This window comes from Octopus sinensis, linkage group LG12 (genome assembly GCF_006345805.1).
Source record: "Octopus sinensis linkage group LG12, ASM634580v1, whole genome shotgun sequence".
Classification (NCBI taxonomy): Eukaryota; Metazoa; Mollusca; class Cephalopoda; order Octopoda; family Octopodidae; genus Octopus; species Octopus sinensis.
The window spans coordinates 5607285-5625410 of NC_043008.1; the positions used below are offsets into that span (position 1 = coordinate 5607285).

Below are 18126 nucleotides of genomic sequence, written 5' to 3' on the forward strand. Positions count from 1 at the left end.
CCATCTCTATATGGAAAGTGTGTTGTATCATAACTTGTATAAATAATGTCAGAGAAAATGAAATGATGCAAAGATATGGAACAATAAAGACGAATCTTTCCAATAAAATAACTTTCATTGAATCAAGTGGTTGGCAAGAAGTAAGTTTACAAACTTCAGTTGAATTTAAAAGTAACCAGCCTCCCCTGGCCCCCGTGCTGGTGGCATGTAAAAAGCACCCACTACACTCACGGAGTGGTTGGTGTTAGGAAGGGCATCCAGCTGTAGAAACACTGCCCGATCAGATTGTAGCCTGGTGCAGCCTCCTGGCTTCCCAGACCCGGTCAAACCGTCCAACTCATGCTAGCATGGAAAGCAGACGTTAAACGATGATGATGATGATAACGTACATATTTTTTGGCAATAAGAGTGTTCTTGACTACAAAAAGAAGGAACTATTTGTGTGTGAGAGAGAGAAAGCATATAATTATGTATTTCAATGAGCTGTTAGAATAATGAATGCTACAATAAGGTCCAAATGTCTTAATCATATACAGAAGTATATAAAGCAACGTGCAAGCACCATGGGCTAAGTACGGATAAACTCTTATTTACAAAACGGAATGAGCTCACAACCTGAAGGTTTTGCTTTGAAATCATCATCGTTTAACACCCGTTTTCCATGCTGGCATGGGTTGGATAGTTTAACAGGCGCTGCCTAGGCTCCAGTTGTCTGTTTTGGCATGGGTTCTATGGTTGGATGCTCTTTCTAACACCAATCACTTTACAGTGGTTGGTGTCCGGAAGAGCATCCACCCATGGAAACCAATTTAAATCAGACTTGAACCTGGTGTAGTTCTCCTGCCTGCCAGGTTTTATCATACCGTTCAACCATGCTAGAATGGAAAACGGATGTTAAATGATGATGATGTGCTGTTAACACTCCAAGCCTTTCAACAATAGTAGAGCTTCATCCACCTTCCTTTTCAAGCCAGTCCATGATGCCCACCACAGATGAGCGAACATAAACAAAAGAAAGGAAATGATAGGAAGATAGAGTCGAGCATTTACATAAGCACAGACCCTCAATTTGTTTTCGGCAATACAACAGGAACAAAGAATTCTGGATTGATCATAGCACTGACCAAATTTTTGAGTGTCTTATAAATTAGATTGCCAAAAAAGTTGCAGAGACAACAGGCCTAATAATGTAAACTAACTTAAAGATGGACAAATAATTCTGGTAATTCTATTCGTTGGGAAGCCATTCACAAGACAATTTGCAGTAAATCAACATATCTGGGTCTTAGAAAAAAATTCCTTTGGACAAATGGTTTTCAGAGAGAATGTACCTTTCATTTATCCCATTATTTTCATTATAGAAAGCGAAAGAATACAGCACTCATCGTTTAATAGTAAATACATATTATTGTCATTATTTGACTCGAGTATTTTGTTTTGGAAAATTCTCTGAAAAACATTATCGGAAGGTTTCATTAAAGAATGAATACGAATTACTTTAATTTTTTTTTTGCTCAGGTGGGGGAAAAAAAAAAGAAAAATTCTAAATAGATAAAAAAAAAATTTTTTTTTCCAGTTTCTAAATTAAAAAAAAAACCCATCTGAAAATTATTTTTAAAAATGTATAATATAAAAAAAAGGCTGGAGTGTATTCGAAACTGCGCCCAGCTAGCTTATTGTAGTTAGTGAACTTTTCGTAACTACGTTAAGCGGATCTTTTTAAGATTCTTCCAAAAGGTCTTGTTATGTTAATAAAATTCGCAAATGATGGGAAAATCAACTTCTTAAAACACTAATTATTACATTTCAATTTGTAAATATCAAAATCAAAATTAAGTGGGAGTTATATTTTGCATTGAATGCTGAAAACAAACCGGAACAACGATAATTAGGTAACTAATTACGTGCTGCACCGGTGCGGTTACAAAGTCCTCTTGTAATTATGGCTGAGCCTTTGCGACCTTTTGTCTATTGGGGACAAAAGAACGATCATGTTTCCTTGAAAGTGGATTTGAGGGACGTTTGTGTGAGTAATAGCAATTATTTATTTTTAATTCTTGTCCCAGCCTTTCGATTCCTCGTTCGATCAACCGAGGAATCAATGGTTTTTTCAATGAACCAAAATCTCTCTCTCTCTACAAAGCTGAAGTTGTCTTCAGTGTCTGGCAGGTTTGGTGGCCTTCACCTAACACCATCTCCTCCCGAAACCCTGCAGCGCAAATTGACCAAAATTGAGAGTATAATAGAAGAAGGCTTGCTCTTCATTCTGTAGGAAATAAAATTCAAATCGGACCATGTTAACACCAAAAATTATTTACATAAAAAAGGTGCTTTTTTTTCTGTGAAAATCCCTATTTTTTTACAAAAGCTTGACCGCTGTGTCGCCAGTTTTCGGTGTATTTCAACCAGGAAAATGTTCACTCAAAGAGAATAACAAGCTGCATAATGCAAAATGTTTACTTTTCAAAAATTCCAATTCTAAAGGGTCGAAACAAACCCGAGCAACGCCGGGCGATACTGCTAGTATATTAAAAATAAAAAAAATCTTCATAAAACATCTCCACTTGTCAACTTATAAACAAACAGTATTCTTGTGTAGTAAACTTCCCGAAATATTTCCATGTTTAAAAATTTAATTATAACTCATTGCTTTTAAATTAAAATATTAATCGTACCATTCCCCCCCCCCACTTATTCTATAAATACTCATTTAAAATGTTGGGCTGTATTTCGATAAAGGTAGAGAGACAAAGTGCTTGTTCGGCATGGGCCCCAAACGTTATTTTCGCCACGATTGAAATTTTCTTTCTAGAAACATCAAGGAGAATATAAACGTTATCAGTTGTCATTAATAATTATCTTGATTTCTTTATAATAGTTCCAACCTCCGCGATCGAAATCAGTGTGTGTGTGTGAACATTACGTGTGAGGTTCAAACAATCCATTGAGGCTGTGTATGTATATATATATATATATATATATATATAGGTCAGACTAAAGCGTTTATATATATATATATATATATTGATAAAAACTGTAAGATAACAAAAGAAAGAAAGAGACCTTGATATTATGTAAATAGAGGAATTTATCTGTAAGAGTTATATGTGACAATTATTTGGTAGCCAAGATAAAACTCTGTGTTTCGGATGCCAAGGTGGAAATCCACACCACCATCTCCGGATAACTGAAGAGATGGTGGTGTAGATTTCCACCTCGACATCCGAAACACGGAGTTTTATCTTGGCTACCAAATAATTGTCATATATTACTTTTACAGATATATATATATATATATATATATATATATGAGAGGTTTTGGTATCCAGAAGATCCAAAATGGTAGGTAAGGCTATGTAAGTGCTACGGAAGGACTGTAGTTAGATTCCCGGTTTAATAATAGTACGAGTAATGAGTCTAATGTAGGTCGTGTGTCAGCATTTATATGTTTATACAAATGAGACAACAAAACCGAGGCAGTGTGAAATTTCTAGGATATTTATAAAGAGAAAGGTAGTCTTAACAGCTGTTTCAAGGATATGTCTACACCATCACTTGTAGACATGATCGCTCATTCACAAGCACTCGTAGACAGACTTGTAGATTTCTTTTCGAAAAGCAAGTTGAGTTGTTTGTTTAGAAAAAGCTTTGTTTTGCTCTCTGTGAATTTCTCGGTAACACGCAGAAGCATTTTTTATAGTAGTAGAAACTTTTGCACTTTGTTCAAAATTTGGATCTTGTGCTTGAAAAATGAAACTCGTAAAGTGGGGTATTACTGTATGTGTATATATATATATATATATATATATATATATATGTGTGTATGTGTTTGTGTATATATGTATTTTTAAAAATATAACTTGAGTTTAGGATTAACTAATTCATTTTTTTGTTCCTTAAGTGTTATAACAGTGTACCTCATGAGTTCCCTTTTTCATGGTTTGGGTTTAACTGGCCTTTCTAGCATGTAAGGAGTCCTGTCAATGGTATCCTCTTTGTGTATAAAAATATTTTATACACTCTATATTTTTTAAAATATGTTACGTCTTATGACTTATTTATGCATGCATCATCATCATCATCATCGTTTAACGTCCGCTTTCCATGCTGGCATGGGTTGGACGATTTTGACTGAGCGCTGGCGAGCCAGATGGCTGCACCAGGCTCCAATCTTGATCTGGCAGAGTTTCTACAGCTGGATGCCCTTCCTAACGCCAACCACTCCGAGAGTGTAGTGGGTGCTTTTTACATGCCACTGACATGAGGGCCAGTCTGGTGGTAGTGGCAATGACCTCGCTCGAATCCTTTTACATGTGCCACCGGCACAGGTGCCAGTGAAGCGACGTTGGTAACAATCACACTCGAATGGTGCCCTTGTACGTGCCACGGGTACGGAAGCCAGTTGGCTGCTCTAAATTTATTACGAGGCATAATTTAGCTCATGTGGTTATTATATTTCAGTTTAGTGAATATCGGATAGAACCGTACGCATTGCACTTTTTCTTCTTGAGTAATGCTGACATGTGGTGATTTATATTAATTGTCCTTTTTTTTTTTGTTTTTAATCAAATTAAAATTTTGCTGTTGAGAAGTAAAAACAGAAATCTTTAAAAATAACATAGGCACAGGAGTGGCTGTGTGGTAAGTAGCTTGTTTACCGACCACATGGTTCCGGGTTCAGTCCTACTTCATGGCACCTTGAGCAAGTGTCTTCTACTATAGCCTCGGGCTGACCAAAGCCTTGTGAGTGGATTTGCTAGCTGGAAACTGAAAGAAGCCCGTCGTATGTGTGTGTATATATATATGTGTGTCTGTGTCCCCCAACATTGCTTGACAACTGATGCTGGTGTGTTTACGTCCCTGTAACTTAGTGGTGTGACAAAAGAGACAGATAGAATAAGTCCTGGGGTCGATTTCTTCAACTAAAGGTGGTGCTCCAGCATGGCCCCAGTCAAATGACTGAAACAAGTAAAAGAATATTGGAAAATGTACAAAAATGATGCAGTTATCCTAAAGGACCGAAACGAATAAACGCTTAAATGTAGATAATTATTCATGATAACGATGACGATAACTATCATAGATTACTGCTTTCATTCCGCAATACACTAATTTAGTTAACTTATTAAGGAAGCAAAGCAGAAAATGTGGCTTTTTTTTAAAGAAGTGATACATATTAAAGTTATCGCAAATTTCAAAAAGTAAACAAAAATATTATTTGAAAGTTCCCAGAAAAGAAATTTATGAATACTCAACAGTCCATCCCTGTTCCCTGCACTCTTCGATTAGTTTTTCGTACCTCTTCTCTTTTCATTTTTCTGCATTATTTATTCACAGCCAGCGCCGCCACATCGACTGGCCTCGGTGCCAGTGGCACGTAACAAACACCATCCAAGCGTGGCCGTTCGCCAGCCTGGCCTGGCCTCAGTGCCGGTGGTACGTAAAAAGCACCATCCGAGCGTGGCCGTTCACCAGCCTCGTCTGGCACCAGTGTCGGTGGCACGTAAAAAGCACCCACTACACTCACGGAGTGGTTGGCATTAGGAAGGGCATCCAGCTGTAGAAACACTGCCAGATCTGACTGGCCTGGTGCAGCCTTCAGGCTTACCAGACCCCAGTTGAACCGTCCAACCCATGCCAGCATGGAAAGCGGACGTTAAACGATGATGATGATGATGATTGTTTTAAACTAATCACTGATTAAATGCTAAGCTGTTAATCACACCTCATCTTACAGCTTCAAAATTCTAACGGTGTGTTTGTATGTTTTTAGAATGGCACTGTAGGGTGAGTGTGAAAGGTTGGATCTGGTCAGTTTTAACAGAGAAAAAGATAATCAGGATATGGTCTGATTAAATGCTAACGAGTTAAACTTGACACATTCTGGGAAATAAGTTTTGTATTAAAAAAAAATTAATTCCTAAACTTCTTTTTTAATTTCCAGGATGAAACTATAGAAATCACCGAGGATTCGGTCAGTTTTAATGCTATCGGTCAAGGGGTCCGTGGTGAAAATGTTTACTGCTTCAATATTGATTTCTACCTACCTGTGGAGTCCGAGGTAAATAAGGACATTTCTTATGGTTTTCATTTTAACTTCCATCTTTAAATGATTATTGTACTAATTGAAGAATTTTGCTTTGTTTGTTACTCACTGATAAATTACTCAACCTATCTAATTATTGACTTTGTGGTTATGGTACTTGACTCAGAATCACGAGGTCGTGAGTTCAAATCCTGGTGGTGTGTCCTTGAGCAAGACACTTCATTTCACGTTGCCCCAGTCCACTCAGCTGGCAAAAATGTGTAATACCTGTAATTAGAAAGGGCCCAGCCTTGACATATTCTGTGTCATACGGAATCTCCTTGAGAACTATGCTAAGGGTACACGTGTCTGTGGAGTGCTCAGCCACATACTCTCTTTTACTCTTTTACTTGTTTCAGTCATTTGACTGCGGCCATGCTGGAGCACCGCCTTTAATTGAGCAACTCAACCCCGGGACTTATTCTTTTGTAAGCCCAGTACTTATTCTATCGGTCTCTTTTGCCGAACCGCTAAGTGACGGGGACATAAACACACCAGCATCGGTTGTCAAGCAATGCTTGGGGACAAACACAGACACACAAACATACACACACACACATATATATATATATATATACATATATACGATGGGCTTCTTTCAGTCTCCGTCTACCAAATCCACTCACAAGGCATTGGTCGGCCTGGGGCTATAGCAGAAGACACTTGCCCAAGGTGCCATGCAGTGGGACTGAACCCGGAACCATGTGGTTAGTTAGCAAGCTACTTACCACACAGCCACTCCTATAAAGTTCATGGGCAGGCTGTTCTGTTGATCGGGTCAACCGGAACAGTTGCCATGCCAACAGAGGGCCAGGGACTTTCTTCTTAACTATTATATTTATGGCAACTGAGTCTATTAAAAAGAAAAACGACCTCTCTCCGCAATACTTTGTATAACATTCCTTGTTAGTCATATATTTCATTTTGCCATGCTTCAGACTTGGTGGTCCCTTATTGTTGAGAAAAACCTTGGCAAGGTTTATTTTTGCATGGAGGTGATGACACGTAATTGAGACCTTTCGTGATATGCTGTACTTAACAAAAACCCCGTCAAGCCAAGTGGAATCGTGGTCCTGGCCAATGCCAGTGTCACACGTAACTGGCACCTGTGCCACTGGAACATAAAAGCACATGTGGCTGGTGGAACAGAAAAGTACACATGCCAGTGGCACGTAAAACGCACCCATTACACTCTCGGAGTGGTTGGCATTAGGAAGGGCATCAACAGTAGAAACCATGCCAAATCAGACCGAAGCCTGGTACAGATCTCTGGTTTACCAGTTCCAGTCAAACCATCCAACCCATGCCAGCATGGAAAGCAGATGCTAAAGGATTCTGATGATACATATAAGCAAGGTTTTCAGTCAAGGCTGACAAATCATCATCGTTTAACGTCCGTTCTCCATGCTAGCATGGGTTGGACGGTTTGACCAGGGTCTGGGAAGCCAGGAGGCTGCACCAGGCTCCAGTCTGATCTGGCAGTGTTTCTACAGCTGGATGCCCTTCCTAACGCCAACCACTCCGTGAGTGTAGTGGGTGCTTTTTACGTGCCACCGGCATAGGTGCCAGGCGAGGCTGGCAATGGCCACGATCGGATTGGTGCTTTTTACGTGCCACCGGTTGCCTGATAATCACAGCTTGATTTAATCATCTTAATTAACGAATACTTAGAGTTTAGTCCTTACTGTACTACTTGTTATTTTTAATTATGCACAATTGCAATTTGTTACTCATCACATGAAACAATTTTGGTAACAACAATTATATTGACTTCCTTCTGTGATACTGTTGTTGTTCACACTATAACTGTTTTATAACTGTTTTATGCTTTCAGAAAAGTTTCTATCGGATCAGTGACCGTGCTGTTGAATTTCGTTTCCAAAAAAGAGGGATCGGTGAAGTTTGGCCTCGTCTAACATACAAATCAGAAAAACAGCAATGGTTAAAGATTGATTTTGATAAATTTGCTCTTGAGGAAGATTCCGATGATAAACCAGAATATGAGGTGAATAACTATTTGTATTTTGGGATACAATCACAATCAGCTATGAGTGTCAGAATCTCATTTCACATTCCCTTAGAACAGGAGTTGGCAAACTTCTAATATCATTGACCCCTTTTATGGAATTGTTGATAACTTATTGGACCCTCCCCCCTGCATCATGTACATTTCATCATCATCATCATCGTTTAACGTCCGTTTTCCGTGCTAGCACGGGTTGGACAGTTCGACCGGGGTCTGGGAAGCCAGGGGCTGCACCAGGCTCCAGTCTGATCTGGCAGTGTTTCTACAGCTGGATGCCCTTCCTAATGCCAACCACTCCAAGAGTGTAGTGGGTGCTCTTTACGTGCCACTGGCACGGGTGCCAGGGGAGTCTGGCATCGGCCACGATCGGTTGGTGCTTTTAAAGTGCCACCGGCATGGAAGCCAGTCAAGGCGGCGCTGGCATTTTCCACGTTTGGATGGTGCTTTTCATGTGCCACCGGCACAGGAGCCAGTCGAGACGGCACTGGCCCCGGCCACGTTCACTGCACTAATATTGGTTGATCCTGGGCCATAATGCAAAAATAAGACCTGATGTCTTATTCTCTAGGCATCACAAAATTGACTCCCATTTTACAACAACTGTAAGCAAACAAAAATTCATCAATAATTATGCTTTAACCCCTTCGTTACCGTATTTCTGTTGAGATGCTTTGTGTTTCGTTCAATTAATTTTAAATATAACAAAGAGTTTAGTAAAATAACTTGGTTATCATTAAACTAGTGTTAGGAACATAAATTGTGACTAAGGTTTGATACACAAACCGTAGTAATAGCAGCAACAATTTTCTAGGCATACATTAGTTTTATTATGGTAAGATTAGGGTCTTTAGACTTTAAAATATTCCTTTTTACTCTAGGCACAAAGCCCAAAATTTTGGAGGAGTGGTGGACAGTCAATTAGATCGACCCCAGTACGCAACTGGTACTTAATTTATTGACCCTGAAAGGATGAAAGGCAAAGTCGACCGTGGCGAAATTTGAACTCAGAACATAAAGACAGATGAAATACCTATTTCTTTATTACACACAAGGGGCTAAACATAGAGGGGACAAACAAGGACAGACAAAGGTATTAAGTCGATTACATCGACCCCAGTGCATAACTGGTGCTTAATTTATCGACCTCGAAAGGATGAAAGGTAAAGTCGACCTTGGTGGGATTTGGACTCAGAACCTAACGGTAGACGAAATACCGCCAAGCATTTCGCCCAGCATGCTAACGTTTCTGCCAGCCCACCACCTTAGACTTTAAGAATATTAAAAGAGTTGGTGTGTTATTGCAGAGCTTTGTATCTTATGGCTTCTGACTAAATTCTATTCCATTTCTGTTTTTCTTGAAGCCCTCCAAAACATCAATAATGAAGAAACTTGAAAGTGATCTTAAACAAGTTGAAGGTTAGTGTTGTTGTTGTTGTTGTTGTGACTATTTTTTCTGCCTGGCTTTTATGTACCATTATGGGTAAAATAGTTATATTTTTTTTTTTACTTGTTTCACTCATGACTGGACTGCGGCCATGCTGGGGCACCACCTTGAAGAATTTTAGTCGAATGAATCGACTCCAATACTTTTCTATTTTTTAAGCCTGTTGATCTCTTTTGCCAAACTGCTAAGTTACAGGAACACAAACACCAACACCGGCTGTCAGGTGGTGGTGGTGGGACAAACATGCACACACATATACAATAGGCTTCTTTCAGTTTCTGTCTACCAAATCCACTCTTGAGGTTTTGATCAGCCCAGGCTGTAGTAAAATACATTTACCCAAGGTGCCATGCAGTGAGACTGAACCTGGAACCATTTGGCTGGGAAGCAAACTTCTTACCACACAGCCACTCCTGCACCTGAGCCCCATGCTAGTAGGGTATTAAGAGCACCATCTGAGCGTGATCGTTACCAGAGCGGCTATCTGGCCTCCATGCCAGTGGCACGTAAGAGACACCATTCGAGTGTGATCGTTACCAGAGTCACCTTACTGGCACCTGTGCCGGTGGCATGTATAAAAGATTCGAGCGAGGTTGTTGCCAGTACCACCTGACTGGTCCTTGTGCCCATGGCATGTAAAAGCACCCACTACACTCGCGGAGTGGTTGGCGTTAGGAAGGGCATCCAGCTGTAGAAACTCTGCCAGATCAAGATTGGAGCCTGGTGCAGCCATCTGGTTTGTCTGCACGGGCACAAGTGCCAGTAAGGCGACACTGGTAACGACCACACTCGAATGGTGCCTTTTATGTGCCACTGGCACGGAAGCCAATTAGCCGCTCCGTCAATGATCACGTTTGTGTGGTGCTCATTGTACCCCGCTAGTACGGATGCCAGTCATCGAATTTGATTTTGATTCAGATTTGTTGTTATTTTTTGTTTTCATTTGAAAAAGGAGAAAGAGAATTCTATTTGTCAAAAGAATGATTGTTTGTTTCTGTTTCACAGAAGTGTTGTATTTATCTGGTTATCTCTCATTTTGAAAACAACCCGAAAGGATTTCTCTGTCTGTTTTATACCTTTTATTTATTTATTTTCTTTTTCAGTTAAATCTTCAATCAACTTCAATTACCTGTTCCTGTATAATTTATTCCAATTCATGGGCTATTCTTATATCTGTGGCATCATGCAGTACCATTATTACAGATATGGAGAAGGTCAGTAATACAATGCAGATACTAAACACTCATATGTCTACTTGTGCAGTTTTTAACCAATTAAATTGGAATTTGAGTAAATTTATTGCTATTTTCATGATTATAGAAGAGCGTATGCAAAAAAACCCAACAACCTAGTGAGATATATATATAGTTTCAGCCATGCAGCTGTGGTCAGTTTTCATATATATATATATATATAGAGTGTATCTTTAAACACATAAGGAATCCACTCGTGGAAGTCAACATGCTAGAAAGAACAGCTAAGTTCTATAACCACAAAAATTAGGGGTAAAATTCGACAGGAATGAAACGAGAAATAAAATTCCTGTTGAATTTTATCCCTAATTTTTGTGGTTATAGAACTTAGCTGTTCTTTCTAGCGTGTTGAATTCCATGAATGGATTCCTTATGAGTTTAAATGTACACTATATATTATGACTAATTCATAGTCTTTTGGGACTAAATTTTTACATGTTAGGCCACTGGAGGTGAAACATTTTAATTAATTTTCCATTTCCCTTTGATACGTTTAAGTATTATATATGTATATATATATATATATATAAATAAATAAAGTGATGGTTTGTTGCCAACTTAATGTGACAGTCCCATGAAAGGGAAGAATGCTACCGTTATTTAGCCCTAGGAAACACCGTTTCCTGTTGGACTTGACACATTTCCTGTGTCCTTATGTTTTCAAAGGGGAGATAAGCACCTCCACCCAGCAACCAGAGACTAGTTTCAGAGTGATTGCTCATCATCAGTCTATGAAAATGACATGACAGAGAATAAAAACAGTTGTCATTTCATTTTCTCGTTACTCCTCTAGACTCATCAAACACTTTGTTATGAAGCATACGTATGTATTGAGTTCTACATCAGGTTATTAGATGCGCTATGCTTAAGCGAAATATATATATATTACCCAAAATGTCCTTTTTTTTTTTTAAGGGAACCTTACATACACTTATACTGCTGGTTTTTATTTCAGATTCCAAACTGGATATTTATGAAACTTTAGGCAGTCAATTAATAACGGTTCAGATCATTAGCTGCTTAGAGATTCTTCATCCTCTGCTTGGAATTGTGCGTTCCAGTGTGATTGCTTCATTTTTTCAGGTAGGAATTATTTTCCTTATTTTATCTCTTCAATAAGATTTGTGAGCTTTACTCTTTTACTTGTTTCAGTCATTTGACTGCGGCCATGCTGGAGCACCGCCTTTAGTCGAGCAAATCGACCCCAGGACTTATTCTTTGTAAGCCTAGTACTTATTCTATTGGTCTCTTTTGCTGAACTGTTAAGTTACAGGGACACAAACACACCAGCATCGGTTGTCAAGCGATGTTGGGGGGACAAACACAGACACACAAACACACACATGCATATATATACATATATACGACAGGCTTCTTTCAGTTTCCATCTACCAAATCCACTCACAAGGCTTTGGTCGGCCCGAGGCTATAGTAGAAGACACTTGCCCAAGGTGTCACGCAGTGGGGCTGAACCCGGAACCATGTAGCTGGTAAGCAAGCTACTTGCCACACAGCCACTCCTGCACCTACGCTTTGTTTAAAAAAATTATAGAAGTACCATCATTTTGATGTAATCCACAGTTGACTTTGACTGTTGTTTTCAAAATTCTCCACTTTTTTCTTGTCCTCATGACTTTTGAAGAGAAAAAAAAAAAGGGCCAAATTTGTCATAATTAATTGAATTACAAAAATAATTTCAGAATTCTAATTCTAGACCCATCAAACTCTTCTATTACAAAAATACATTTTCATGTCATTTCTTTGTTTGTTTCTCACTTTTTGTACATCTTTGATTCCGAACTGAAATCTTGATAGAATTAACCGATTCCATTTCAAATAGGTTATGGGAAGAAACTTCATCCTGCTGTTAGTCGCTTGCAATAGTCATTTGCAACAGGTTCCATCATTTTGGTATTTGGTCCTTGTATGGAGTTTTGCAGAAGTGATAAGGTACAGTATTTTTATTGATTTAAAAAAAAAATTTTTATTTAAAGTTCCAACTCAGAGCTGCAGCCATGCTGATGCACCGCCATTAAAATCTACCCCGGTGGGATTTGAACCCTGAACGTTATGACAGATGAAATGCTGCTAAGCATCTCGCCCGGCGAGCTAATGATTCTCCCAGATCGCAGCCTTAAGTAACTATCGCCTGCGTCGGCCGGGAGTCGAACCCGGACCGACTGCTTGGAAGGCAACCATGCTAACCGTTACACCACCGACGCTGATTGTTGACTTTTATGTGGAATGTTCCAGTCCATAATTTGGATGGGATTTTGAAAGAGATTAGTTAAATAATAAACTAATCTAATAAGTCAGGATGGATCCATTGGAAAGAAAACTAGGTTCTTCTTCTATTTACTCATTAAATTTTACATAAAAATAAATAAATGAAAATTACTAGATTTTTAAGGCGCAGGAGTGGCTGTGTGGTAAGTAGCTTGCTTACCAGCCACATGGTTCTGGGTTCAGTCCCACTGCGTGGCACCTTGGGCAAGTGTCTTCTACTATAGCCTTGGGTCGACCAAAGCCTTGAGTGAATTGGTAGACAGAAGCTGAAAGAAACCCGTTGTATATATGTATATATATATATATGTGTGTGTGTGTGTCTGTGTTTGTCACCCCAACATTGCTTGACAACCGATGCTGGTGTGTTTACGTCCCCGTAACTTAGCGGTTCGGCAAAAGAGACCGATAGAATAAGTACTAGGCTTACAAAGAATAAGTCCTGGGGTCGATTTGCTCGACTAAAGGCGGTGCTCCAGCATGGCCCTCAGCCAAATGACTGAAACAAGTAAAAGAGTAAAGAGTAAGAGTATGGTTGCATAATGAAGGGCAGTGTCCCTTACAAGTCATTAATTCTCTGTTTATATTTTTAAATATTTTAACGAGTTGTTTCTCTCTTCAGGTACCCTTACTATATGTTGCAGTCAATTAAGCGTGAAGCGACCCTCATCACTTGGTTACGGTATTCAGCTTGGATTGTGCTCTACCCATTAGGACTATTTCTAGAAGGTGAGATTATTACTGAAACATGTCATCATCATCATCATCATCGTTTAACGTCCGTTTTCCATGCTAGCATGAGTTGGACGGTTCGACCAGGGATCTGGGAAGCCAGGAGGCTGCACCAGGCTCCAGTCTGATCTGGCAGTGTTTCTACAGCTGGATGCCCTTCCTAACGCCAACCACTCCGAGAGTGTAGTGGCTGCTTTTTATTTCCCACTGGCACAGGTGCCAGGTGGGGCTGGCAATGGCCACGATCGGTTGGTGCTTTTTTACGTGCCACTGGCACGGAAACCAGTCAAGGCAGCGCTGGCATCGACCACGTACGGATGGTGGTTTTTACGTACCAGGGGAGGCTGGCAACAGCCATGTTTGGTTGGTGCTTTTTACGTGCCACCAGCACAGAAGCCAGTAAAGGTGGCGCTGGCTAAAATTCCTCCCTTCTTGTGTGTTTTGTACCAACTTATTATTATTATTGCTCATCTTTGTTTGAAAGGGAGACCATGTTGTACAAAAGAGCTTCTTCATATTATTTATTACATTTGTGAACCAGTTCTCATCCTGATTATTGCAAAATTCATATCATTTATCTCATTTTCTTTTTCTTTTTTTGTTTTAATCACGTTTTTAACTTTGAATTTCTATTTTCTTTTCAGGAACTATAGTATTAGCTGGAGCACCCATGTATGAAATTTCTGGCAAATTTACTTTGACGCTGCCAAATAATTTAAATTTTTCATTTTACTTTCCGTGGTTTCTAAGAGTCTACTTATTTTCATTGATTCCAGGTAAGATTATAATTATATTCCTTATCTAATCCTTTAATCCTTCAGCGTTCAGATTACTTTCTCAAATGGAATGCTTCTTTATTCACATTGTTTTGAATTAATCATGCATCATTTTGTAGCTTCATTATCATCATCATCATCGTTTAGCGTCCGTTTTCCATGCTAGCATGGGTTGGACGGTTCAACTGGGGTCTGGGAAGCCAGAAGGCTGCACCAGGCCCAGTTTGATCTGGCAATGTTTCTACGGCTGGATGCCCTTCCTAACGCCAACCACTCCATGAGTGTATTGGGTGCTTTTTACGTGCTACCGGCACGTGTGCCAGACGAGTAGGCAAACGGCCACGATCGGATGGTGCTTTTTATGTGCCACCGGCATGGGGGCCAGGAGAGGCTGGCAACGGCCACGAACGGATGGTGCTTTTTACGTGCCTCCGGCACAAGGCCAGTCGGGGCATAATGTCATCATCATCATTATCATCATCATTTAGCATCTGTTTCCCATGCTGGCATGGGTTAGACGATTTGACTGGAACTTGTAAGCTCCAGTCATCTATTTTGGGTTAGTTTCTACAGCTGGATGCCTTTTCAACTGCTCCAGAATGTACTAGGTGCCATTAACATGCCACCGGCACGGGTGCCTTTAACATGCCACTTCCATGGGTGCCTTTAACATGCCACAAAATAGAATAGGTTTTTTTTATCAAAATTCAAAATCATTGTAACAATTTGGACAGGAACTTATATTATTTTCTCCCTGGGCAGACATTGTATTCCATTTTGTGAACTTTATTTAACTGATCCTTTCCATTATAGACCACTGCTAACTAGTATCTTTGAATTGTAGTATTCTAACTTACTTTTTTGTTCTATTTCAGCTACCTACATGTTGCTCAACCATATGTACAAACTGCGCAAGAGCAAACTAGCAACATTTTCCATTGGCTTCAAAAAGAAGAAATAGTTTCCCCCCTTTTATCGATAATTCTAAATCTTTAAAAAGAGGAAGTAATTGTAAAACCTCTTGGTGAAATCACAACATATCCCTTGATTAATGATGCATAGAAAATGATCGCTGTTCATGAAAATTATTTATCAGTCAAACAGATATAGCTGCAGATGACGTTTTTAAAAGAAAATGAAAAGATTCAATATGTGCTAATTAAGAAAATTTTTTAAAATTTATGACCGAAGGGCAATGTGAATGATTTTGATTTTAGTATTGTCGGTTATGTTGATAAAACAACTGTTGTTTTTTGCATTTGTAATGTGAAGAAAAATCCTTTTTTTATACTTAAGATTATATTTGATAAAAAGCTAGTCACTTTATACTGTTTTAAAAGCTTTAATTACTGTAGTTGGCAACATCTACCGTTAAATGATTTTTTTTTCTTTTGCCAGAATGTGCAGACCACCATTTTTAACCATTCCAGCTGCTAAGATTTGTTCTGTCTTATTCATTAACCATTGCCCCTAAAAGAAACCACATTTGCTGTGGCTTTCTTTTTTAGCAATTTCAGTTTGGAAATGAAATAATTATATAAAAAAACAATCTTCTAAGTTCACCAAAATTACTGTAATTTGACTAATTTAATTCTCCATTTTCTTGCCACTATGTCTCTAAGTCCAAATAACATTTTCCTTAACGACAGTGTCTTGTCTACAGATAAAGTGCATTTTTTTTTTCTTTCGGTTCGTTAACATTTCATCAACCCAAATGCCAAGATCAATCATTAACGGAAAGCTGCTGCTTTGTTAATCTGTTCAAACATTTTTTTAAATGGAAACATTGACATAAACCCACAAATGGTTTGATGATAGAAAAGGCTAATCTTTAACTTATTCTAAAATTTACTATTTATTATGATGAGGTGCCGAAACAATTGAAATTTTCCAAATGCATTATTATCATTGACATTGTAAAAATTCATTTTTATTTTATACGTATTTTCTCATGTTATTGGTAGAATAGTTAGAAATTCCATTCTGCTCTGAGGTGAGATTTCTATTAAAGACAAAGAGAATGTCTACAGAATATATTGGAAATCTTAGAGTTACAGCATAAAGTATTGTCAGTGAAACCAAGTGCAAATGTCAGCACAATATGGCATTTATTGAAAGCCTGAAGAATGAGAAACGGTTTTAGTAACGACAGGTTTCCTTACAGCAGGGACCTTGCTTCCTGGCCACATGGTTCTGGGTTCAGTCCCACTGTGTGGCACCTTGGGCAAGTGTTTTCTGCTTTAGCTTTGGATTGACCAAAGCCTTGTGAGTGGATTTGGTTGACAGAAACTGAAAGAAACCTGTCATATATTTATTTATGTATGTATGTGTGTATGTATGTGTGTGTGTGTGTCTTTCTGCGTATGTTTGTCCCCCCCCCCCATCACCGTTTGCGTTGGTGTGTTTACATCCCTGTGACTTAGCAGTTTGGCAAAAGAGACACATAGAATAAGTACCAAGCTTAACAAATAAGCACTGGGGGTCAATTCATTTGATTAAAAATTCAAGGCAGTGCCCCAGCATAGCCAGAGTCTGATGACTGAAACAAATATTTTTATTTTTAGGGAATAAAAAACAACTTCTGAGGTTAGCTTTCCATTCTTATTATTGAAAGTCATTCTGCCAATAATCCCTGTTCAAATAATCTCTGTTGACATATTTCAGTGTTTAACCTTTTGGCATTCAGGTTACTGTCAAATGCAGTGCTTATTTATTTCACATTGATATAAATTAGATCTGCACTACTTTTGTAGCTTTGAGGTTTCAGTGAAAGAATTGTTCACTTCTAGAATAACATTAAAGGTTAAATAAGGCTGCGAGCTGGCAGAAACGTTAGCACACTGGGCGAAATGCTTAGCGGTGTTTCATCTGTCTTTACGTTCTGAGTTCAAATTCCGCCGAGGTCGACTTTGCCTTTCATCCTTCTGGGGATCGATAAATTAAGTACCAGTTGTGTACTGGGGTCGATCTAACTGACTGTCCCTCTCTCCCAGAATTTCAGGCCTTATGCCTAATGTAGAAAAGATTATTCTAAGGTGGCGAGCTAGTAGAAATGTTAGCACACTGGGTGAAATGCTTAGTGGTATTTCATCTGCCTTTATGCCCTGAGTTCAAATTTCACTGAGGGCGACTTTGTCTTTCATCCTTTCAGGGCTGATAAATTAAGTACCAGTTGCATACTGAGGTCCATTTAATTGACTGGCCCCCCCCCTCCCCCAAAATTTCAGGCCTTGTGCCCAGAATGAAAAAGAATATAAGGCGCAGCGAGCTGGCAGAAGTGTTAGCGTGCTGGGCGAAATGCTTAGTGGTATTTCGTCTACCTTTGCGTTCTGAGTTCAAATTCCGCTGAGGTCGACTTTGCCTTTCATCCTTTCGGGGGTTGATAAATTATGTACCAGTTGCATACTGAGGCCGATCTAATCCCCCCCAAATTTCGGACTTTGTGCCTAGAGTAGAAAAGAACCTTATAGGGTAAGTGTGAGATGCCAGTCTTTTGGCTGGTTTAAATGCCAAAGGGTTAACTAAAG

The 18126-nt window shown here is 39.2% G+C and overlaps 1 protein-coding gene and 1 non-coding gene across 2 annotated transcripts; one reads left to right on the forward strand and one right to left on the reverse strand.

Moving 5' to 3' along the window:
• The first annotated feature begins 1876 nt into the window (after nucleotides 1–1876).
• Nucleotides 1877–16907, forward strand: LOC115217987 (very-long-chain (3R)-3-hydroxyacyl-CoA dehydratase 3). Its single transcript, XM_029787726.2, has 10 exons — nucleotides 1877–2026; nucleotides 5945–6061; nucleotides 7920–8090; nucleotides 9473–9527; nucleotides 10659–10769; nucleotides 11764–11891; nucleotides 12649–12758; nucleotides 13714–13820; nucleotides 14468–14599; nucleotides 15475–16907. The coding sequence occupies exons 1-10, from the start codon at nucleotides 1943–1945 to the stop codon at nucleotides 15558–15560; spliced, it is 1101 nt and encodes a 366-aa protein (XP_029643586.1). The 5' UTR covers nucleotides 1877–1942; the 3' UTR covers nucleotides 15561–16907.
• On the reverse strand, nucleotides 12959–13030 carry Trnag-ucc. The gene has a single exon. It is a non-coding gene; the product is annotated as a tRNA-Gly (tRNA).
• Nucleotides 16908–18126: the final 1219 nt, after the last annotated feature.

Excerpts from the sequence above, each read along its gene's own strand:
- LOC115217987 (XM_029787726.2), top strand. The coding sequence starts at position 1,943 with ATGGCTGAGCCTTTGCGACCTTTTGTCTATTGGGGACAAAAGAACGAT. Across the intron at positions 8,091-9,472 it reads ATGATAAACCAGAATATGAG|CCCTCCAAAACATCAATAAT; the intron begins GTGAATAACTAT and ends TTTTTCTTGAAG. Across the intron at positions 13,821-14,467 it reads ATTAGGACTATTTCTAGAAG|GAACTATAGTATTAGCTGGA; the intron begins GTGAGATTATTA and ends TTTTCTTTTCAG.